Raw genomic sequence first — 24,206 nt, 5'->3', positions numbered from 1 at the left:
GAACTGACTTGTTGGAAAGGTGGCATTCTAAACTCAGCAAAAAAAGTAACATCTCACTGTCAACTGCATTTATTTTCAGCAAACTTAACGTGTGTAAATATTTGTATGAACATAATAAGATTCAACAGACAAACTGAACAAGTTCCACAGACATGTGACTAACAGAAATTGAATGTGTCCCCTGCAACAAAAGGATGGGGGATCAAAATCAAAAGTAACAGTATCTGGTGTGGCCACCAGCTGCATTAAGTACTGCAGTGCATCTCCTCCTCATGCACTGCACCAGATTTCCCAGATCTTGCTGTGAGGTAACCCCACTCTTCCACCAAGGCACCTGCAAGTTCCCGGACATTTCTGGGGGAATTGGCCCTAGCGTGGCCATGGCAGAAAACCGACATTCCTGCCTTGCAGGAAATCAGCCATACTGCTCATTCTGTGAGTGGTGGCATTGTCATGCTGGAGGGTCATGTCAGGATGAGCCTGCAGGAAGGGTACCACATGAGGGAAGAGGATGTCTTCCCTGTAACACACAGCGTTGAGATCGCCTGCAATGACAACAAGCTCAGTCTGATGATGCTGTGACACACCACCCTAGACAATGACAGACCCTCCACAACCAAATTGATCCCGCTCCAGAGTACAGGCCTTGGTGTAACGCTCATTCCTTTGACGATAAACGCAAATCCAATCATACCCCCTGGTGAGACAAAAATGCGAGTCGTTAAAGAACACTTTTTGCCAGTCCTGTCCGGTCCAGCGGCGATGGGTTTGTGCCCATAGGCGACGTAGTTGCCTACAAGCCCTCAGTCCAGCCTCTCTCAGCCTACTGCGGACAGTCTGAGCACTGATGGAGGGATTGTGCGGTCCTGGTGTAGGTCGGGCAGGAGTTGTTGCCATCCTGTACCTGTCCCGCAGGTATGTTCCGATCCTGTGCAGGTGTTGTTACAGTGGTCTGCCACTGTGAGGACTATCAGCTGTCCATCCCGTCTCCCTGTAGCGCCATCTTAGGCGTCTCACAGTACGGACATAGCAATTATTGCAGTCCTCATGCCGCCTTGCAGCATGCCTAAGGCACGTTCACGCAGATGAGTAGGGACCCTGGGCATCTTTCTTTTGGTGTTTTTCAGAGTCAGTAGAAAGGCATCTTTAGTGTACTACGTTTTCATAACTATGACCTTAATTGCCTACCTTCTGTAAGCTGTTAGTGTCTTAGGGACTGTTCAACAGGTGCATGTTCATTATTTGTTTATGGTTAATTGAACAAGCATGGGAAACCGTGTTTAAACCCTTTACAATGAAGATCTGTGAAGTTATTTGGATTTTTACCAATTATTTTTGTAAGACAGAGTGCTGAAAAAGGGACACCTCTTTTTCTGAATTTTATGACGGTGCCACGTTGAAAGTCATTGAGCTCTTCAGTGAGACTATTCTACTGCCAATGTTTGGTCTATGGAGATTGCAATGGCTGTGTGCTCCATTTTATACACCTGTCTGGTACTGCTTGCAGCTGAGCAGTACCAGAGAGAAATTGGAGCGAGAGAGAAGGCAGAGGCTAACATTTTTTAAATCCCCTCCTCGCTCCACTCTGTTTTCATCCTCTGGTCAGCGAGGCTGAATTTAAAATAACATTTTAGAGGCTCCCCCATCTTGGCGGTGTATAGAAATCTTTGCATTTTTAAGCCAAATTCCTGCAATTAAACACCTTTCTTCATGGAGCTAGGAGAAAATGTTGCAGTTTTAAAGCTAACTTCCTGCAATTCAATGCATTGCCATGGCTTAAGCCGTGTTCTTTTGCTCAAACATAAAAACAAAATCAATACTGCTAAATGAATTGTTTATGGAATTTTCAATTCACTCTGACTGTCTAGCTTTTATTTGTGATTGAGATTTAACAAAAGGTTATGATTTTAAAATACACTGCTCAAAAAAATAAATAAAGGGAACACTTAAACACAATGTAACTCCAAGTCAATCACACTTCTATGAAATCAAACTGTCCACTTAGGAAGCAACACTGATTGACAATAAATGTCACAATCTGTTGTGCAAATAGAATAGACAACAGGTGGAAATTATAGGCAATTAGCAAGACACCCCCAATAAAGGAGTGGTTCTGCAGGTGGTGACCACAGACCACTTCTCAGTTCCAATGCTTCCTGGCTGATGTTTTGGTCACTTTTGAATGCTGGCGGTGCTTTCACTCTAGTGGTAGCTTGAGACGGAGTCTACAACCCACACAAGTGGCTCAGGTAGTGCAGCTCATCCAGATTGGCACATCAATGTGAGCTGTGGAAAGAAGGTTTGCGGTGTCTGTCAGCGTAGTGTCCAGAGCATGGAGGCGCTACCAGGAGACAGGCCAGTACATCAGGAGACGTGGGGGAGGCCGTAGGAGGACAACAACCCAGCGGCAGGACCGCTACCTCAGCCTTTGTGCAAGGAGGAGCACTGCAAAATGACCTCCAGCAGGCCACAAATGTGCATGTGTCTGCTCAAACGGTCAGAAACAGACTCCATGAGGGTGGTATGAGGGCCCGACGTCCACAGGTGGGGGTTGTGCTTACAGCCCAACACCATGCAGGACGTTTGGCATTTGCCAGAGAACACCAAGATTGGCAAATTCGCCACTGGCGCCCTGTGCTCTTCACAGATGAAAGCATGTTCACACTGAGCACGTGACAGACGTGACAGAGTCTGGAGACGCCGTGGAGAACGTTCTGCTGCCTGCAACATCCTCCAGCATGACCAGATTGGCGGTGGGTCAGTCATGGTGTGGGGTGGCATTTCTTTGGGGGGGCCGCACAGCCCGCCATGTGCTCGCCAGAGGTAGCCTGACTGCCATTAGGTACCGAGATGAGATCCTCAGACCCCTTGTGAGACCATATGCTGGTGCGGTTGGCCCTGGGTTCCTCCTAATGCAAGACAATGCTAGACCTCATGTGGCTGAGTGTGTCAGCAGTTCCTGCAAGAGGAAGGCATTGATGCTATGGACTGGCCCGCCCGTTCCCCAGACCTGAATCCAATTGAGCACATCATGTCTCGCTCCATCCACCAACGGCGGGGTGGCTCCATGCACCACAGACTGTCCAGGAGTTGGCGGATGCTTTAGTCCAGGTCTGGGAAGAGATCCCTCAGGAGACCATCCTCCACCTCATCAGGAGCATGCCCAGGCGTTGTAGGGAGGTCATACAGGCACGTGGAGGCCACACACACTACTGAGCCTCATTTTGACTTGTTTTAAGGACATTACATCAAAGTTGGATCAGCCTGTAGTGTGGCTTTCCACTTTAATTTTGAGTGTGACTCCAAATTCAGACCTCCATGGGTTGATAAATTTGATGTCCATTGATAATTTGTGTGTGATTTTGTTGTCAGCACATTCAACTATGTAAAGAAAAAAGTATTTAATAAGAATATTTCATTCATTCAGATCTAGGATGTGTTATTTTAGTGTTCCCTTTATTTTTTTGAGCAGTGTATATACGTCCATGATCTTTTCTACATACTTCATATAGTTTTTTTCCCCCCAAAAAGTTCCTGTTTGGATTTAGGCATCCCGAAAAACGCTTAAGCGGCCTGCCTTAACGATTTCAATGTCAGAAAAATCCCTGATTGAGGAATGGAAAAAGATACAGGTCGGTGGCATGATGAGGTCTAACAAATACAAAAATGTATTTTCCCCAACCGTACGACAGAAGGGAGAATCAGCAGCTGTAAGCTTTCATAGTGGATTAGACCACAGACTAGCCAGATTTAGGTGGGAGGAAATGGGTTTCGTGGGGGGGGGGGGTGACATTTGGTGCGGAAGATCAGGGAGGGGAACAGACGGGCTGACAGGAGTAGTGCGTGGCTTTTAAGAGTAATGTGTGGCTGTATTCTCTTTAAACAAATGCAACATTGGCTCAGTTGTGTTGTATTACTTCCAACTGAACACTAACACAGAGTGAGCTAGAGCTAAAGTACACCCACACACAGCTAAGGTCAAGTCCCAGCGTCACTGGTCACCCACAGTTCCTGGTCTGGCTTTCTTTCAGTTCCCTAAAAATGAATAATATATACACTTCACTGGAATGATCATTTCAAGTAGGCCAATACATGTAAACGTAACAAAAACTCTCACATTATGTCAGCTGCCCACTCAAACTGTAGGTCGATTTCTATTACGCCCGCTCTCTGAAGAGCCCAGAAGGCTTCATTTCCTGCTGGACCAGCATTGCATAACGCCCACAAAATGTGTGTGTGTGTTTTTTTGTGAGTGTGCGTATGTGTGTACACATGCATTTGAGTGTAACATTACACCTCCGGCTTGCGTAATATGACAGGCTGCTCCTGGGAGCTAACGCAGGAGAGAGCTCCAAGCTAATGTCTATTCAGAGGCAGAGAAAATTCTCTCTAATGAGATCCAAGCTAATTATTACTGTTTTCGGGAAGATTATTTCTATGACATCCATGCAAAATGAAAGAGAGAGACCTACACACTGTTGAAAAAGAGGGAAAAAAATAGAAAACTGAGTCAATGCAAAAATATAAAAAAGGTTTTAAAAAATTATGCACTATGAACTTTGCATTTAATCCTTGCATCTGAAACCGACAATATTTTTGTAATAAGGACTTTTAAAAAGCGTTGACGGCCTCCAATCATTTCTATGATATCCGTGAATAAACAAACCTATAAGCCAAGAGGTTTTAGTAGCTACTAGGGCACTTTTTGTTAAGTCACTGGTGACACAGGATGTGTCACCTGCTTCTTGGCAGCGCCAGTGAGGTTTATAGAGCTGCACAGGGATGTTGCGCAGGTGTTACTAATGTAGCAGATGTTACAGCAGGGCATGAGTTGGAGAACCCCAAAACAATCCTATTAGTTCCTGACCGGTGAGAGGGAGTACCATTTCCAGTTTCTCAGCTTGTCTCCCCCACAGTACATAGGATAGACTCAACCCTCTCAGACTCTCACATAACGGAGTCGTGAATTACAACCCTTAAGATTTATTGCAGGGATCGGGAAGGCTCTCTTAAGAATTGGGATTAATTGCAGTGCATGTAGTTCCCTTTTTGATAGACTTGCAGACAGTTTACTTATAGGCAAACCGAATGAGTGTGCTCACATACTCCCTTAAAAGACCTTCGCTTGAAAAACAAGAAAATCACGCCCCTTCGACTTCGGCTCCCAAACTTCGGCTGGCCCCGGGGGAAAAAACGGAGTGTGCCCGAACAGCTGAAAAAGCCCTTACAGAAGGGACAAAATGTCATCATAATATATGCACAAACTCTAACCAACTGTTTCAAGAAGGGAGCAGACAATTTTCAAAATTCCAAAGGCCAACGTCCTCCTTCCTTGATGGTTTGAGAGACAATGAACATTGAGAAAACTCGGTCTTGTCATCAGCCATCGACAGCCATGGCCCCCTTGTGTGGCTGCAATCCATGCCTGATGGCCAAAGTGGCCGTTGTGCCCTTGGGCTGAATATAGTCATCATAATTCCCTTCTGCCAATCGCCCTGCACCGAAGCACCGCTCACTCACATTGCTCTCTCAGATATCTCTATTCCTAATAGACAATGCCGGTCATGCAATCGGGTCCTTCTCACAGGCCTCACAGCGCCGAAGTAGGCTACTAGGGAAGACGGGGAGATGTTAGAAGAACTGTCCACATTTACTTTGTCAGCTAACGAGATGAGTAATGAACAGAAAAAGCACTAGCCTATGTCAATCTACTATCCCCCGTAGTACAGAAGTTGACCTATTCGATTGGTCAGCTTGTCGTTCTGCGCGAGAAACAAATATTTCAGACTGTTGTGGGATGATAGATCCCAAATTATTACAACCACTGAACATCAAAAAAAACTTTTAAAAGCAATGAGGCGTTTAGCTTAAAATGTTAATAAACTATTCGGCTATTTCTTCACATTATAAGCACAGAAATGCGCACACGGCAGTAGGCTATAAGCACAAATGTTCCAAAATGAAATTAGCAGGAAAACACTGTTCTCCAAAGCACACAACAAATGAGAGCACTTTCATGACAGATATGAAAATATGCTTTTGAAATTTAGAAAGAGGGACGATCTAAAGCAACAACTAGCACGGGTTGTTCACACTTTAGACCCCAATAGAATTCTAGAACGCTGCTGTAGATTACTGAGAATTTTCAAGATAAAGCTAATTTTCTCACACATGACAATTACAAGTTAACTTAGGTTTTAAAGAGCACAACATTTTCTATAATGACACCTCATTCAGGTCAACAGGAATAACACTCCTTTATTCTTCCATTGTGTAGACACTATCAAAAAACGATTCACATTTAACACATTTTTACCTCACAATGACAAAGCAAAAACAGATTAAGAAATGTTTGCAAATGTATGATTTAAAAAAAAAAAATCACATTTACATAAGTATTCAGACCCTTTACTCAGTACTTTGTGGAAGCACCTTTAGCAGTGATTACAGCCTCCAGTCTTCTTAGGTATGATGCTACAAGCTTGGCACACCTGTATTTGGGGAGTATCTCCCATTCTTCTCTGCAGATTCTCTCAAGCTCTGTCAGGTCGGATGGGGAGTGTCGCTGCACAGCTATTTTAAGGTATCTCCAGAGATGTTCAATCGGGTTCAAGTCCGGGCCACTCAAGGACATTGAGACTTGTCCCGAAACCACTCCTGCGTTGTCTTGGCTGTGTGCTTAGGGTCGTTGTCATGTTGGAAGGTGAACCTTCGCCCCAGTCTGATGACATGAGCACTCCAGAGCAGGTTTTCATCAAGGATCTCTCTGTACTTTGCTCCGTTCATCTTTCCCACGACCCTGACTTGTCTCCCAGTCCCTGCCACAGAAAAACGTCCCCGGAGCATGATGCTGCCACCACCATGATTCCCCGTACCGATAGTGCAAGGTTCCCTCCAGACATGATGCTTGGCATTCAGGCCAAAGTGTTGAATCTGGTTTTCATCAGACCAGAGAATCTTGTTTCTCATGGTCTGAGAGTCCTTTAGGTACCTTTTGGCAAACCCCAAGAGGGCTGTTATGTGCCTTTTATTGAGGAGTGGCTTATGTCTGGTCACTCTACCATAAAGGCCTGATTGGTGGAGTGCTGCAGAGATGGTTGTCCTTCTGGAAGGTTCTCCCATCTCCACAGAGGAACTCTGGAGCTCGGTCAGTGACCATTTGCCGGATCACCTTTCGCTTGATCACCTCCCTGACCACGGCCCTTCTCCCCCCAATTACTCAGTTTGGTCGGGCGGCCAGCTCTAGGAAGAGTCTTGCTGATTCCAAACTTCTTCAATTTAAGAAATGGAGGCCACTGTGTTCTTGGGGACCTTCAATGCTGCAGAAAGGGTCTGAATACTTATGTAAATAATGAATGTTTTTATATATATATGACATGAGCATATATATATACACACACATTTCCAAAAATGTGTCATTATGGGGTATTGTGTGTTGTGTGTAGATTGCTGAGGATTTTTTAAAGGCCATTTTAGAATAAGGCTGTAATGTAACAAAATGTGGAAAAAGTCTAAGGGTTTAAACACTTTCCAAAGGCAACGTATAAAACACATACAGTGGGGCAAAAAAGTATTTAGTCAGCCACCAATTGTGCAAGTTCTCCCACTTAAAAAGAGAGGCCTGTAATTTTCATCATAGGTACACTTCAACTATGTCAGACAAAATGAGAAGACAAAAAATCCAGAAAATCATATTGTAGAATTTTTTATTAATTTATTTGCAAATTATGGTGGAAAATAAGTATTTGGTCAATAACAAAAGTTTCTCAATACTTTGTTATATACCCTTTGTTGGCAATGACAGAGGTCAAACGTTTTCTGTAAGTCTTCACAAGGTTTTCACACACTGTTGCTGGTATTTTGGCCCATTCCTCCATGCAGATCTCCTCTAGAGCAGTGATGTTTTGGGGCTGTTGCTGGTCAACACGGACTTTCAACTCCCTCCAAAGATTTTCTATGGGGTTGAGATCTGGAGACTGGCTAGGCCACTCCAGGACCTTGAAATGCTTCTTACGAAGCCACTCCTTCGTTGCCCGGGCGGTGTGTTTGGGATTATTGTCATGCTGAAAGACCCAGCCACGTTTCATATTCAATACCCTTGCTGATGGTAGGCTGTGTTACTTTGGTCCCTGTTCTCTGCAGGTCATTCACTAGGTCCCCCCGTGTGGTTCTGGGATTTTTGCTCACCGTTCTTGTGATCATTTTGACCCCACGGGGTGAGATCTTGTGTGGAGCCTCAGAGGGAGATTATCAGTGGTCTTGTATGTTTTCCATTTCCTAATAATTGCTCCCACAATTGATTTCTTCAAACCAAGCTGCTTACCTATTGCAGATTCAGTCTTCCCAGCCTGGTGCAGGTCTACAATTTTGTTTCTGGTGTTCTTTGACAGCTCTTTGGTCTCGGCCATAGTAGAGTTTGGAGTGTGACTGTTTGAGGTTGTGGACAGGTGCCATTAGTACAGGTAACGAGTGGAGGACAGAGGAGCCTCTTAAAGAAGAAGTTACAGGTCTGTGAGAGCCAGAAATCTTGCTAGTTTGTAGGTGACCAAATACTTATTTTCCACCATAATTTGCAAGTAATTAATTAAAAATCCTACAATGTGATTATCTGGATTTTTTTCTTCTCATTTTGTCTGTCATAGTTGAAGTGTACCTATGATGTTGAGCATCCCCCAAAACACATACTTCAACCATTTTCTGCCTGTGTGCACAACATTGTAATAGCTCCTCAGTTAGTCAAGATGATCAACCCCACCCACTTTCTTGTTGTAAACATTACAAGCTCTGGAACAGATATACAGTTGAAGTCGGAAGTTTACATACACTTAGGTTGGAGTCATTAAAACTTGTTTTTCAAACACTCCACCAATTTCTTGTTAATTAACTAAGTATAGTTTTGGCAAGTCGGTTAGGACATTTACTTTGTGCATGACAAGTAATTTTCCAACAATTGTTTACAGACATATTTCCAACAATTGTTTACAGACATATAATTTCACTTAGAATTCACTATCACAATTCCAGTGGGTCAGAAGATTACATATACTAAGTTGACTGTGACTTTAAACAGCTTGGAAAATTCCAGAAAATGATGTCCTGGCTTGTAGACCTCCACAAGTCTGGTTCATCCTTGGGAGCAATTTCCAAACACCTGAAGGTACCACCTTCATCTGTACAAACAATAGTACGCAAGTATAAACACCAAGGGACCACGCAGCCTTCATACCGCTTAGGTCTCCTAGAGATGAACGTACTTTGGTGCGAAAAGTGCAATCCCAGAGCAACCGCAAAGACCTTGTGAAGATTCTGGAGAAAACGGGTACAAAAGTATCTATATCCACAGTAAAAAGAGTCCAATATCGACATGACCTGAAAGGCCGCTCAGCAAGAAAGAAGCTACTGCTCCAAAACCTCCATAAAAAAGCCAGACTACTTTTTGGATAAATGTTCTCTGGTCTGATGAAACAAAAATAGAACTGTTTGGCCATAATGACCATCCCTATGTTTGGAGGAATAAAGGGGAGGCTTGCAAGCCGAAAAACACCATCCCAATCGTGAAGCACCCCCACAACAGCATCATGTTGTGGGGGTGCTTTGCTGCAGGAGGGACTGGTGCACTTCACAAAATAGATGGTTTCATGAGAAAGGAAAATTGTGGATATATTGAAGCAACATCTCAAGACATCAGTTAGGAAGTTAAAGCTTGGTCGCAAATGGGTCCTCCAAATGGACCATGACCCCAAGCATCAAATCAAATTTTATTTGTCACATACACATGGTCAGCAGATGTTAATGCGAGTGTAGCAAAATTCAAAAGGCACTCCCACATCTTAGCAATCTTTTTTGCATGGCAACAGTTGAACAAGATGAAGGAAAAAGGAAACCGCACACTGCTCTTGATATTATCACTGATATTTAATAAGCTTACGTATCGGCCTCACTGCCTTTGTCAGAGCTTTTGTGGATCTTCTTTTTTTTTTTAGCACCCTTATGTTGATCTAGCCCCACCCACATCCGTTGCACACAACAAAATGGGTTGGAGGCAAAGGAAAAACAAGTGCTGCCAAATACAGTATAACAAAATGCATTTCATAAATATTACAAAAGTGTATAAATAAGACATATTAAACAAATCTGTAAAACCACAATGAGGACATAGCAAGTTTTCATTAATCATTGGGTACATCGTACGAAAAACAGAGTAATCTTAAATAGGCACATAATTCATGTTCAAATTCACAACATAACATACATGCGGCAGGGTAGCCTAGTGGTTAGAACCGAAAGGTTGCAAGTTCATATCCCCGAGCTGACAAGGTACAAATCTGTCGTTCTGCCCCTGAACAGGCAGTTTAACCACCTGTTCCTAGGCCGTCATTGAAAATAAGAATTTGTTCTTAACTGACTTGCCTAGTTAAATAAAGGTAAAATAAATATTAAAAAATAAGCATTTCATCAAACTCTTGAAACTAGGGGGCACTATTTTCATTTTTGGAAACATAACGTTCCCAAAGTAAACCGCCTATTTCTCAGGACCAGATGCTAGAATATGCATATAATTGACAGCTTATGATAGAAAACACTCTAAAGTTTCCAAAACTGTCAAAATATTGTCTGTGAGTATAACAGAACTGATATTGCAGGCGAAACCCTGAGGAAAATCCAATCAGGAAGTGCCTCTTATTTTGAAACCGTTGTTTCATATTTTTTGACCGTTGCGCTCTGCTAATTAGTGTAGTTGATGACAATTCTCCCGGATCCGGGATGGGTAGTTCCAGGAGGTTAAGAACACATTCTTATTTTCAATGATGGCCTAGGAACGGTGGGTTAACTGCCTTATTCAGGGGCAGCACGACAGATTTTCACCTTGTCAGCTCGGGGATTCAATCTTGCAACCTTACAGTTAACTAGTCCAACGCGCTAACCACCTGCCTCTCATTGCACTCCACGATGAGCCTGCCTGTTACGTGAATGCAGTGGAAGCCAAGGTAAGTTGCTAGCTAGCATTAAACTTATAACAAACAATCAATCATAATCACTAGTTAACTACACATGGTTGATGATATTACTAGTTTATCTAGAATGTCCTGCGTTGCATATAATCGATGTGGTGCGTATCGTTGCTCCAATGTGTACCTAACCATAAACATCAATGCCTTTCTTAAAATCAATACACAGAAGTATATATTTTTAAACCTGCATATTTAGCTAAAAGAAATCCAGGTAGCAGGCAATATTAACCAGGTGAAATTGTGTCACTTCCGTTGCGTTCATTGCACGCAGAGTCAGTGTATATTCAACAGTTTGGGCCACCTAATTTGCCAGAATTTTTATTAATTATGACATAACATTAAAGGTTGTGAAATGTAACAGGAATATTTAGACTTATGGATGCCACCCGTTAGATAAAATACGGAACGGTTCCATATTTCACTGAAAGAATAAACGTCTTGTTTTCGAGATTATAGTTTCCGGATTCGACCATATTAATGACCTAAGGCTCGTATTTCTGTGTGTTATTATGTTATAATTAAGTCTATGATTTGATAGAGCAGTCTGACTGAGCGGTGGTCGGCAGCAGCAGGCTCGTAAGCATTAATTCAAACAGCACTTTTGTGTGTTTTGCCAGCAGCTCTTCGTAAGCACAGCACTGTTTATGACTTCAAGCCTATCAACTCCCGAGATGAGGCTGGTGTAACCGATGTGAAATGGCTAGCTAGTTAGCAGGGTGCACGCTAATAGCGTTTCAAACGTCACTCGCTCTGAGACATGGAGTAGTTGTTCCCCTAACGCTGCTTCGAGGGTGGCTGTTGTCGATGTGTTCCTGGTTCGAGCCCAAGGAGCGAGGAGAGGGACGGAAGCTATACTGTTACACTGGCAATACTAAAGTGCCTATAAAAACATCCAATAGTCTAAGGTTAATGAATTACAAATGGCGTAGAGAGAAATAGTCCTATAACTCCTATAATAACTACAACCTAAAACTTCTTACCTGGGAATATTGAAGACTCATGTTAAAAGGAACCACCAGCTTTCATATGTTCTCATGTTCTGAGCAAGGAACTGAAACGTTAGCTTTCTTACATGGCACATATTGCACTTTTACTTTCTTCTCCAACACTTTGTTTTTGCATTATTTAAACCAAATTGAACATGTTTCATTATTTATTTGAGACTAAATTGATTTTATTGATGTATTATATTAAGTTCAAACAAGTGTTAATTCAGTATTGTTGTAAGTGTCATTATTACAAATACAAAAAAAAAAAAAAAAAATTGCCAATTAATTGGTATTGGGTTTTTTTGGTCCTCCAATAATCGGTATCGGCTTTGAAAAATCATAATCGGTCGACATCTACTAACTACCAATTGAATATCACAAAATTGTGGATAAAAAGGGGTAAAAAGTACCCAAAAAAACAAATACAATTACATTGAATATAAATGTGATATAAATGTACATAATTTTCAAAACCATATAATAAAATGTACATTTAGATCTTGCATAATGAAATGTATTACTGATTTTAGAACATATTGATGTTTCAAATGACAACATTAAGTTCAACAGTAATGGTGTCTTGCAATGCTCCTGGGTAGGGTCAAATTGTCTTAAATAGGCCAACTTTGATTTATTATTTCTCAATATGCTTTAAAATATAAATGTCAAATATATGTCAATACGCATTCCTCCAAAGGACCATTTTATGAATTACATTTTGTGACAATCCCTAAAAAGTCACGTTCCTTTTTTGCTCTACTTTCTTGAGGAATCGCCCCCAGACTGCTAATAAGCACTGCCTTCTCAATGGGATCCTGAAGTTGAATTAAGTGTGCAGATGTGTTTGTTTGTGTGAAGTTTCTCCACTTTAAATGCATACTAGGCCTAACTGTAGCTGACAACCTGTGACCAACAAATCTAATTAATGTAACACTGTGCCCTACTCTGGGTATATGGGGGTGGATGACGTACTGCACCAACAGCGTTCACAAGCAATAAATAGTAAATGCATTGAAAATGAATGGTTGGACTTCAGAAGCTGCTAACGAAGTGAACATATGTGAATTACGTTATGCTTAGAAGGGACATCCTGAAATGGGACATGATGTGATGACCAACCAGACAATAAAAGAAACCAAATCAACTCATAAGTAGCAAGTTGTTCACTAGCTAGCTACGTAATGAATGTGTCTTACCTTTTTAACGGGTTTGTGAATAGGGACTGCACTGAACGCAGCAGACGACACTGACAGTTCACCCATGGTAATTTCGCTGTTCTTGCTCACGGTCATGGCTGAGTATTTTTCAGCCACATTCTCGCTCTCCTTTACTTCTTTGCTGGCTTGTTTCAGCTCCAACTTTCCGTCCCCCGGAGTGTCCGACATTTCGATAAATAATTAAAACGTACAACAAATTAGTTAGCCCGTGGTATAGCTAACGTTAGTTAAGTTAGCTACAGGATTCGAGTTTCTCCCCACTGTTCGGTATATTGCGGAAGAGGGATTTTTTTTGTGCAGCTGAAGACTGCAATTCACACGATTTAGAAACAATTAATTAGCCGTTTGGTGTATCAGTTGGTAATTCTATATTTACAAACTACAGTGTAGTAATTGCTGTCATAAAACGGTTCGTTGCCTGCGCAGTTCCTTGGCGTGCAGCAAGTTGTGAACGGCCTGTTTTGCCTAGCTGTCACCTGAAATTGTGGGCGGGGGATGCGAGCCTCCTCTGCCTTCGTTTGCTCAAGCATCTCGTTGTTGAGGTTGCTCTAAAAACATTGATTGAGAATCAGCTTCTCAGCCTACTCCCCAGTGGCGGATTTAGGTATAGGCGACATGGGCATTTGGTCAAATCATGCAGTGTACATACAGTATGTGTACAGTACAGTTCTGGCAATATTAATTCCAAAACAAAATATGTTGGAAGTTGGAAAATGTATTCATTGTATTTTCAGAGGCATTCTAAACACATACAAAACATTTGATAATGCTGTTTCCTTTTATTTATGCAATAAAAAAGTTGCTAAAACGCTTTAAAAAAGCATCTACACTCTTACAAGACTGTTACAACACAATGTAAAAAACTGATGCAGGTAATTAGGCATTTGATTATTGCTCCTTTCAAATAGAATAACCAGGAAATCATTTTTTTAAGTCTGAAAAGCCTTAAAATAAGTGATGATAGTTACATATCATGAACCAGAGGACACAACTTATCTGTACAAAAGAAAAACTATTTCATATTTCTGAAGAGCAGCAGGAAAGGAAGAGGGCTATCATAACAACCACTTTGGACTTGTGGCCTATAGGATGGTGTGTTTATTGATCAAGTTCTTGTGGCACATCCAGAGATAAAAGTAACTGACATGAAACAAGTCAAGGTTGCTTTGGAATAAACTTTCTTGTAGAAACGTGTGCTGTTTCTTAAAATTTCCTCCAGAAGGCCCAATTGTTCTCCAGTGTTACCATGGTTACAGTATATCTGTATGTGCAGTATCTCTGTGTACTAGCAATCTCTTCACCCAGTCTGTCCTGCTCTCTACCAAACAGGGGACTTGGGCTGCTTGGGACTGGTTGGAAAGCACTGGTTGATTGATGTGTGGGACATCTGATCTCAACTCCTCCGCAAGCATTCTCACAGAGACAAACACATGAGCACACACACACCTCACAGGTCTTCTAGAGGTTATGACACACGGATCACCTGCCCGACTGCCTCTTCTCTAGCATGTGGTTGGGCCGCCTGTACCTGGAGGAAGAGGAGCGGTTGGTCAGCCTGCGTAATGACCATGCCACAACAATATGAATCTCTCCCAGGTATAAGCAGCTAAAGTGTCCCAAGTATAATCCAGTCTGGGGGTTAGATTTCAATCAGACTATACCTTAATCTAAATGGTCACTCATGTTTTTGTTAAGATTTGGTCTGGGAGGTGATACTATGTTATTGGTCAAAATGCATTTTTCCATCATATCAAAAGGAGCTACACAGCTGAATGTATTAGATAGGGATTCATTTATGTGCCGTTACAAGAAACTGGTAAATATTTTATTGATTTATCAAATCCATCTTTTTCAAACATCTTAATTGTTTTGAATAGTATTTTTAGTTTAGTGGACACAGATTTTTCATAATGTAAAAAAAATAGAAAAGATTGAAAGCCAAGTCTTTATTCATATTAAAAACAATACCAACAGAAAGAGACATGTTTATTTGTTTACACACGTCACAAATGTGAATGATGGGCAATGAGACAGGTGGCAGTCACAGAAAAATGTCAGCAATCATAAAAACTAATAGAAAACAGAAATCATACAAACATTATACACAGAACACACACACAGCCTCATTCTTAATCTGTTACATGGGGTTCGCCATTACCAACTTCTCAATAAACCTTGCGTGGGCATAAATAAAACTGCTGCAAATTCAGGCTTAATGTGTGTATAATTACTGTATGTTCAGCATTGGTGTTTATTGCTCTTTCTCCAAGGATGGTTGGATGTATAGCACCATGTTTAATATTTAACATTAGGATAAATCAACCTACATTGAGGGGTGGGTCTGACCCAAGACATTCATAATATGAAGCAGCATTGACAAAGGTTAGGAAAGTAAATATTTGTTTTATAGTGATCTTGTGTTAAATTCATACAGTACCTTTACACCACTCCCCTCCTAGCCCTGCAGCTGTTAAATGAACACAGGTGTTAGCAGAGATGTTTACACTACAACATGGTACAAGTTTAACAAGAAAACACAACAGCAAGGAAGCAACACTGGACAAAAACAGCAACATTAACATTGCAACATTCTTCAGCTTGCAACAAGAGCTCAAACAAAGCCAAGACACATTTCAAATGACATTGGAGAACATTTTACTGAGTCAGTATCAAAGGAGGTTGGTGGCACCTTAAATGGGGCGGATGGGCTCGTGATAATGACCGGAGCAGAATAATTGGAATGGTAACAAATCTGCTCTGTTTCTGTTCTGGACATTATTATGAGGTGTTCTCCCCTCAGCAGCCTCCTGTGGTCAGTATGTACAGCTCTATGTGAAAGAACGAGCTTTTGAACTCATTGTGGTTTGCCAGAGACATGGTTAGGGATCAAGTCGCTGGAATACATCAAAAGAACAACAGAAGGTACACAACAAAATATGCCCGCATCTAAAAGCACCCCTGTCTATATACTCAAAAAACAAGTACAAAAAAAAAAAAAAAAAAAAAAAATTGTAAAAAACTATACTATTCTTTGATACAAAACTACAAGGTAATCAATGTAATAAAAACATACAAAGATAGCAATGATGACCATTTTAAGAGTGCAGGGGAAATGAGTGGCTGTGGTGGACATGTGACAGAGTGAGGGGTGGAAATGGCTGCTACTTGTTGGTTAGCTGAGGGAGGCAACAGAAGTAGGTTGCCAATTAGAGTTGAGTTCAACACCTCCAAACACATCCTCTTGTTTGAGGGCACCCTGAGCCCTCCTCACCTGCATGGCCAGAGCCATCTCCTCCCTCTCCTTCGGCGAGAAAAAGCGTCCGCCATCACCCCTCTTCCTTGCCATGGCGTGCTTGTGACGAGACTCGTGCAGGTATTTCTGAGGGACAAGTAAAACCACATTCACAGACAAGCACATAAACACATCCTTTACTGCCCACACCATTTCCTCATCCTAAAACTGTCATCCTGGAATATTCCCCCTCTCAAACTCACATAGAATCTTATAGACAAATATTGTGTGTCTAAACACACTCCCAGCAGTTCTCTGTCTTCATAAAAACACATATATACATCTGCTCATGTCACAGACACTCACCCTCCTCTCCTTGGGGATCTTTCCCTCTGCCTCCAGCTTGGCGCGGGCCTGCCGTCTCTTCAGGATGCGGTGGTACTGCTTAGCGTTGACATACAGAGGCTCTTCCTCCAGCATCTCCGCCCCCGGCAGGGGGATACGCTGCATGGTGGGAACACTGCCACCGCCACCTGGAACCATCTAACACATACACACACTGGTCAAACTGATGCATAGCATACACACATGCCAACAAGTCTGTATTAATGTCATTAGGGACCTTACCATGACCATGCCACCTGCGTTGACCATGTTGCCAGGCAGTGTGACGGTCACTGTACCCTGACTACTGTTTGTTGTGTTGGTGCTGTTGCCTGCCTGAACGATCTGAGCACCAGCCAGACTAGAGGCAGGGATGGTAATCATACCTGGGGGAACCGCAAAAGGGTTAAGTTAATATCAGCTATCATAGATTAATGATCCAGAAGTGTGGAGTGTGAACCACTTTGCATACAGCCACTGATTCAGTTCTAAATCAGCTGATAATCAAAAGAAGGGGACAGCACACTAAGCATCCATCAACACACAGTAGGGATCCCAGCTATGAGTGTGAATGTGTTACCTTGCTGTAGAATGGACCCATCAGCATTGACTGGCTGGTACACAATGGTCTGGCCGTCTGCAGTCTGAGCCACTTGCTGCCCCGGCTGTAATGTAATCTGCTGCTGGCCCTGAGAAACAAACATGAACAATCATTACCACCCAGTTATACACCACACAATGTGGTGGGTTTCTATGGTGTCCATAATATGTTTTATGCATTACAGCTATTTACATAAAAAATTACAAGTGGGCCTCTTCTGAACAATGGAAACTATGAGTATGTGTTCAATTACAGACCAAAATATTGTATAAAGAGTGTGTGAGTGTCTATACCTGGTTCTGTCCTGCGGTCACAGCAGTTTGGGGCTGCTGAATGATGAACTGCTGGGTCTGGCCTTGCTGACCCTGTACCTGTAGAGTCTGTCCCCCCTGGAGCTGGATCTGACCTGGCTGCACCAGCTGGATCTACAGCAGAGAGCAGGACCATCTTAATCAGCCAGTCTGCTTTATCATATCTCGTTCAGTAATATCTTGTTAGAGAGACATGTTTGCTAGGTTTCAGATAGGTGTGGTGTACAGTTGTACAACAGTTCAGTCACCTGTTGGAGCCCCTGAGCTCCAGACATGGGCACCTGCATGATGGTCTGCCCCTGCCCTCCCTGCCCCCCCATGACCATAATGGGCTGGCCCGATGAGGTGATGAGCTGACCACCGCTCACCTGCACCATCAGAGGCTGCCCCTGCACCTAGGAGAGAGAGGGGAAGGAAGGAGTGAAAGAGATAGAAAAAAGGTGGGAGATTGTAAAAGAGACATGGAAAGGAAAGGAGAGTGAGGTTAATTCAAGATATCTCTAATGGAACTGCAACCATGCATAACAACCATTCTACATCACAGTAGAGCTTCCATGCAGCACATGTTGACCACAGACAGACAAAACAGAACAAAACAGGCCAGCAAACAGATAAACATGGTGCTGTGATAGTCAAGTGCACCTTTTCTTGGAGTTAGTTTGACCTCCACAAGATGCTGAATGAGCGCACACGAAAACACAAATGACAAGGGAATCATAATAGGGTCCGAGTGTACTGTAATTTCAGTGTATGCTATATTCACCGGGATATTTACTTGAGATTTGAAAAGGCAATGTAGGAGTCTGGTCAATCTTAAACTCAGCAAGGAGAGCATTTTATGCCACTCAGAATATTGTTGTAGGTTACAAAATACACATATATCTATAGATTCATGACTTGATTGTGGTATAACTGTACCACATGTTGGACAATGTGAGAAAAACACAATTGACAATCTCAGACTGAAGACAATACAGATAGCAAGATTGATATTGGAGAGGGACATGCATGTAGTTTTTCAGCCTGGCTGACAGCAACTCATCACAACACTACGATCACAGGCGGCTGTAGTGTCAGAAATGTTGACATGCATCTGTACACAACAGTGTAGCAGTGAGGCCCAGAGGATATGATGAGGCGACATGTAGGGAGCAGTGTTACGCGGTTTATTCACCCACTCGCTCGCATTTGGCGAATAACCAATTCGCCCAACTATATGTGATAAGGTGAAAATCTGCAGTTCGCACCAGACCTTAACCCACTAATAAAAAAAAAGCTCTGTAGGCTATAGTCAGAAACTGCAGAACTATTTTTTTGATGGGGGTTCAGGATTTTTTGTTGTTGCCTGATTTAGATATATTTCTGATTTTAATTTCTGACATTTTGGTAGGCTATTTGTTAGTCATGTCTATAATTATAATGCAGCTTTTCTTCTGTCATTATGAGTTGCCCTTGAAGACCCTTGCTCACCAGAATACTATCATAAATCGATAGAATGTATGCTTCAATCAGTAAAGTTCTGTCATATCTGCTTCTTTCGTGGAGCAAAGACATTTATGGACCGGAGAGAATGATTTATTTATTTTTTCTTTCAACTGAAAAGATTTGGTACAAAATGTCCAAATGACACCATTTTGACCTGTTGTAAGGAAATAGATTTCAGTTTGGCTTGGATGCATATTTTATGTGGTTGAAATAATATCAGCTTTTATGATGCTGATAAAGATAGCACTCCACAGACAGTATCTAACTGCACAATCGCATTCTCTCAAGATGCTGAAAGAATTAAATAATATTTCTCCACTCATGTTCCCATGTCAAAATGTAGCCTACATTTGGTGTATAATTTTACTGCAAGAAATGCTTAATTCTGCATGAGTTAATAGTAAGGCTGTGAGAAGTTATAGACCTACAGTCAGTGTCCAGATTTCAGTTCTCATTTAACCCATCCGAACAGTAGGCTACAGTTTCATTGATATGCCATAGGCCTATTTGAAGTTCTGTCTTGTGACTGTCGAATTTGTATATCCTATCATCAAACATAACATAGATGGCACTGCTATCATCCTCTTTTACCACTTCACCAAACATTACTTTTCTGTCCCTCCCTTCTCTTTATTTTAAAGTCACCATTTTGCAGCTTTTATCTAATTGAATTAAACTCAGACTGTCCTTTATGCCTTTGTGGATTGTCGTTAACTTTTTCTGCCCTTTCCCAAAAGCATTTGGCAACTGGCCTATAGGCTATTTGGCTCGCTTACAGTTAAGCTTTAGGGCCTAGGCATACACACTAATAACAGATAACCTAAAATAATGAATGAAAAACCTCAATGTAGCCTATACATAATACATTGCACAATAATGATACATTTAAGGTGTTTTCTCTTTATTCAACCTGACCCTAAACCCACCCGCCTTGCGGATATAACCGCAGGGACTATGGATTATGACTCAAAGCATCGCCAGCAGGGAGACAAACTGGGTAAATGGGGTAGAGACATGGTAGGATCTCGGCGGTCCCACCACTAATAGGAGTGTCTGAACATTTTGGCCTCAGCCGTTGGCTGCCTGGGGCTCAGCTTGCAACTGAACCGCAGTCACTGTGCCAGAGATCGGTGTTCTCTGTATGGTTTTCAGCAGTTAGCTTCGCCCACGGTTGTCTGCGTGTGAACAATTCCGACACCGTTTAAATTGTCAATAATCATAGCTTGGGAAACGGTTTTCGAAACATTATGATGTGCCCATTATCTTTCATATCAGCAATAAATATTCTTTCAAATAAAAAAATATACACTTACTGTAACAGTTTTACACAGATTCATATGCTGTGTGTGCCTCAAATTGACGAACCGCTTACACACAGGTGTTCGGAGCACGCTCGATAGCTAATACGAACAGGTCTCCTGTCTTCTGTCTGTATTCCGTAAACAAGAGCTGTAACATGGAGATATGGCCACGAGGGAACACTAAACCTATAAAAGGTGTGTACTAATTTAACCACTTTTTTCTTCTTGCTGATATGGAAGAAACGTTCCTTATGTTTCCAAAACCATACTGCAAGCGATGCGTTTTAACATTCAGAACGAGCGTCGTCGGGGCTCTTAACAAAACTCCCCTGGCCAGAAGATTACAATCTTCAATAAATCAAATGAAATATTATTTGTCACATACACATGGTTAGCAGATGTTAATGCGAGTGTAGAGAAATGCTTGTGCTTCTAGTTCTGACAATGCAGTAGTAACCAACATTATTAAAGTGGCTGGAGTTGAGTCAGTATGTTGGCAGCAGCCACTCAATGTTAGTGGTGGCTGTTTAACAGTCTGATGGCCTTGAGATAGAAGCTGTTTTTCAGTCTCTCGGTCCCTGCTTTGATGCACCTGTACTGACCTCGCCTTCTGGATGATAGTGGGGTGAACAGGCAGTGGCTCGGGTGGTTCTTGCCCTTGATGATCTTTATGGCCTTCCTGTGACATCGGGTGGTGTGGGTGTCCTGGAGGCCAGTTAGTTTGCCTCCGGTGATGTGCTGTGCAGACCTCAGTACCCTCTGGAGAGCCTTACGGTTGTGGACGGAGCCGTACCAGGTGGTGATACAGCCTGACAGGATGCTCTCGATTGTGCATCTGTAAAGGTTTGTGAGTGCTTTTGGTGACAAGCAGAATTTCTTCAGCCTCGCTGCTGCGCCTTCTTCACAACGCTGTCTGTGTGGGTGGACCAATTCAGTTTGTCCGTGATGTGTACGCCGAGGAACTTAAAACTTACATTACTGTCCCGTCGATGCTCCCTCTGCTGTTTCTTGAAGTCCACGATCATCTCCTTTGTTTTGTTGACGTTGATACAATAGGCGCTAAAGGTAGTTAGCTTCTATGAATGGGTTAACACACAGCTACTGTGGCCAATGCCCAGGAACTTTCACCACACAATGAGTAAAGCTACAACCTAGCCCAAACTCATGGCATTAACATTCTTCCGTAGGTACATTTCTCATAACCCCCTTCCAATATAAAAACACACCATACATAACAGATATGAACAAACCCTTCCTTCTTACCTGTTGTTGGATCTGCCCAGCGGCAGTCTGAACCACTATCTGTTCCCCAGTAGATGTGGTGGCGGTAGTGTACTGCTCCATGGTCAATGAACTCTGAAAGGCCTCAATTCAGTCTACTGCTACAGATGTGAGGGGCACATAACAGCATGAGATGACTATCCTCGATTAGATTGTAAGATACATTCTTACTTAAGAAGGTGAAATTATGAGGCATTTCAGCAACAGGTTAACACATTTACAGTAAGGTGGTGGAACAAATGTAACAGGACATCATATCTTATCAAATTATTATTATAATTTGTAAGGGCATATTCACTAAGGCTCATTATAATCGTGCCAATAAATACTACAATCACATGTAAGTACCATGATGAATATGACTGCCTTCACAAATGACTCTCTTAGACTCATTTTCAGTTGTCAAAAAATCTGTCCTCTCCTTCCCTTGATCTGCACTGATTGGAAATACTTGTTGACAGGAAAAACATCTCATCATTAGGCAGGCTTTCACCTGGTCAGCTCTTTCAGTTGGACAGAGCCCAGGGACATGGTTTGTTTGGTGGTCAAGAAATAGGCTACTCTTCTTGCCACTTTAAGACAAATTACGAAAATATATGCCAAATCACAATATTGTCCTAGACAACTGGTATGTCAACTTTGATCACAGGCTACTAGTCTAGTGACTGACGGTTTTAGTCAAATTTTTCAACTGAGTATGCAGCAGCCCAATAGTCAGTAGACCAGTTAAGTAACGTTAGCTAGCTCACGAGTCACGCACCTCCTCGAATAGTGTTTTACATTTTCATCTGGCATTCTAGCTAGCTATATTATGATACATTGGTCATTGTTGTCTCTCACCCAACCAGGCATTTGTCACTGTGCCACCACACATAACTAGTTAACGTTAGTTATCTTACAGAGCTAGCCAGCCAGCTAACAATGAGCCATGGTGATTAGTGACTCAACTCCAGCCACTTTAATAATGTTGGTTACTACTGCATTGTCGGAACTAGGTTTAGTTATATTTTAGCTAACCAGCTAGCCTTTAATTCTTGCATTTAACTAGTGGAGTTAGTAATTTGGTTGGTCAATGACACACCAATCCCCTGCTACCGGATCACATTCCTCCTCAGCCGTGCAACCTCTCACCGTTTGTCCGCCGCCCGGTTTCTCTGATTGGCTCCAATACCCACACACAAAATCCAATCACGGCGCTCTCGACATGCAGACAAAATGGCACTTGTATGAAAAACTACCACCAACAACAAGCGTCTTCTTCTCCAACCCATATATATATATATGCGCATGCGCGTTGTGTAGTATAAGGCGAGAGGGAGGTGAAGCTTGTTCCTGGCTCTTCCACCAATCCAATTGTTTCTTATAGACAGAAAAGAGCAAAGGCTCTGAGCTGTCCGATCAGGTCCATTGTCTACTTGTGCACTGAAAGTTTTGGCCAAGGTTTCGGGAACTGATGGCTTTATGGAGTAGCCTACAGCACCACAGTCGTCGCATCGGGACACTGGTAATTTTTTTCATAAGGGAGGGACAACTGTAGCATTTTTAGTGATGGGATGATTGATATTGAAGCTCCGATGCAGTATTCAAAGCACTATGTAACATTATCACGTGTTCAATGACGTCCGAAGAATACGTTTCTAAACCCGGAGGCGCAACATCGCCATGAATCATTATAATAAGATATTTTCAGAGTGAATATAATTGCACTTAAATTGTTTATTTTTTGTATTTTATTTATATTTTTTGTATGTTTGAGCATTGTTAATACCTGTGTTTGGTTTGCTAGACATGTTTGATGTAGCAATGTAAGTTGATTTTTGTATTATGAATGCGCAACATCGCGAGATTTCTGGGAACGCGCGCGACAAACCATGGGTTGAGAAGTGAACCATTTAAAACATTCTTCCTGAGTTTTTCATTTTCTCTAAATCTAAAGGCTTCGATTCGAGACGATTTCTTAAGTTGTTGAACATGTTATGACTTTGATTTGACCGAGTGCGCATTTCGGCGCAAGACGACCCTTAGACCCGATGACGTGTCTCTGCGCATGAGCTTAGCGAGCCAACGTCGCCATGACATCGCCTACAAGCGTGATCAGGGATTTATATTGGAGAAGCAGTTTTAGCCTATCTTCATTTATTTATTTTATTTTTATTTTTTATTACAACGAATAGTTTCTCTTACAGAGTTCATTCAATCACAAAAGTAAGAACATATCCTTGTTTAATGCATGCTCTACAAGTAACAGGCCTCTACAAGGGTAACACTACAGCACCTCAGCTAAAGACAACAAAAATGATTAATTCAATTTGAAAATACGTTCTCTAACCAGTTTTTTTAGTTGGTACGAAATAAAGTTTGTAAAGGGTAAAAAAAAAAAAAACAGGGTCAAA

The 24,206-nt window shown here is 42.0% G+C and overlaps 2 protein-coding genes across 7 annotated transcripts in view; both read right to left on the bottom strand.

The window, feature by feature from the left end:
* The window catches only part of LOC112254569 (S-adenosylhomocysteine hydrolase-like protein 1), a 56,131-nt gene extending 42,398 nt beyond the window's left edge, over positions 1-13,733 (bottom strand). The window contains exon 1 of the mRNA XM_024427269.2: positions 13,198-13,733. Within this exon, the coding sequence (XP_024283037.1) occupies positions 13,198-13,386 (189 nt within the window). The 5' untranslated portion in view covers positions 13,387-13,733. The remainder of the gene's footprint in view (positions 1-13,197) is intronic.
* Positions 13,734-13,969: 236 nt separating this feature from the next.
* Positions 13,970-23,102, bottom strand: LOC112254568 (nuclear transcription factor Y subunit alpha). Of its 6 annotated transcripts, XM_024427266.2 has the most exons (10): positions 22,945-23,102; positions 21,796-21,914; positions 17,995-18,141; positions 17,729-17,860; positions 17,415-17,523; positions 17,078-17,220; positions 16,817-16,993; positions 16,490-16,597; positions 15,656-15,685; positions 13,971-14,746 (listed from the first exon to the last, which is right to left on the bottom strand). In XM_024427266.2, exons 2-9 carry the CDS (start codon positions 21,874-21,876, stop codon positions 15,674-15,676), a joined length of 909 nt encoding a protein of 302 aa, XP_024283034.1. In that variant the 5' UTR covers positions 21,877-21,914; positions 22,945-23,102; the 3' UTR covers positions 13,971-14,746; positions 15,656-15,673. The 6 variants fall into 6 exon arrangements, 5 of the variants coding, with proteins under 5 accessions (XP_024283034.1, XP_024283036.1, XP_024283032.1 ...); XR_002954164.2 differs by having other exon boundaries at positions 13,970-14,746; positions 15,656-16,597; XM_024427268.2 differs by lacking the exon at positions 13,971-14,746 and having other exon boundaries at positions 15,150-15,685.
* Positions 23,103-24,206: the final 1,104 nt, after the last annotated feature.

The sequence above is a fragment of the Oncorhynchus tshawytscha genome, linkage group LG07 (assembly GCF_018296145.1).
Source record: "Oncorhynchus tshawytscha isolate Ot180627B linkage group LG07, Otsh_v2.0, whole genome shotgun sequence".
NCBI lineage: Eukaryota > Metazoa > Chordata > Actinopteri > Salmoniformes > Salmonidae > Oncorhynchus > Oncorhynchus tshawytscha.
Note: the sequence above shows the minus strand (reverse complement) of the source record. Positions and strands in the feature narration are given on the sequence as shown.

Bases quoted from the DNA above. Each gene is read 5' to 3' on its own strand.
- LOC112254568 (XM_024427264.2), bottom strand. From the start codon at position 21,876: ATGGAGCAGTACACTACCGCCACCACATCTACTGGGGAACAGATAGTG. The intron at 18,142-21,795 runs GTAAGAAGGAAG...TCTCTCTCCTAG, and splicing joins CTGGGCAGATCCAACAACAG to GTGCAGGGGCAGCCTCTGAT. The intron at 17,221-17,414 runs GTAACACATTCA...CGGTTCCCCCAG, and splicing joins TGGGTCCATTCTACAGCAAG to GTATGATTACCATCCCTGCC.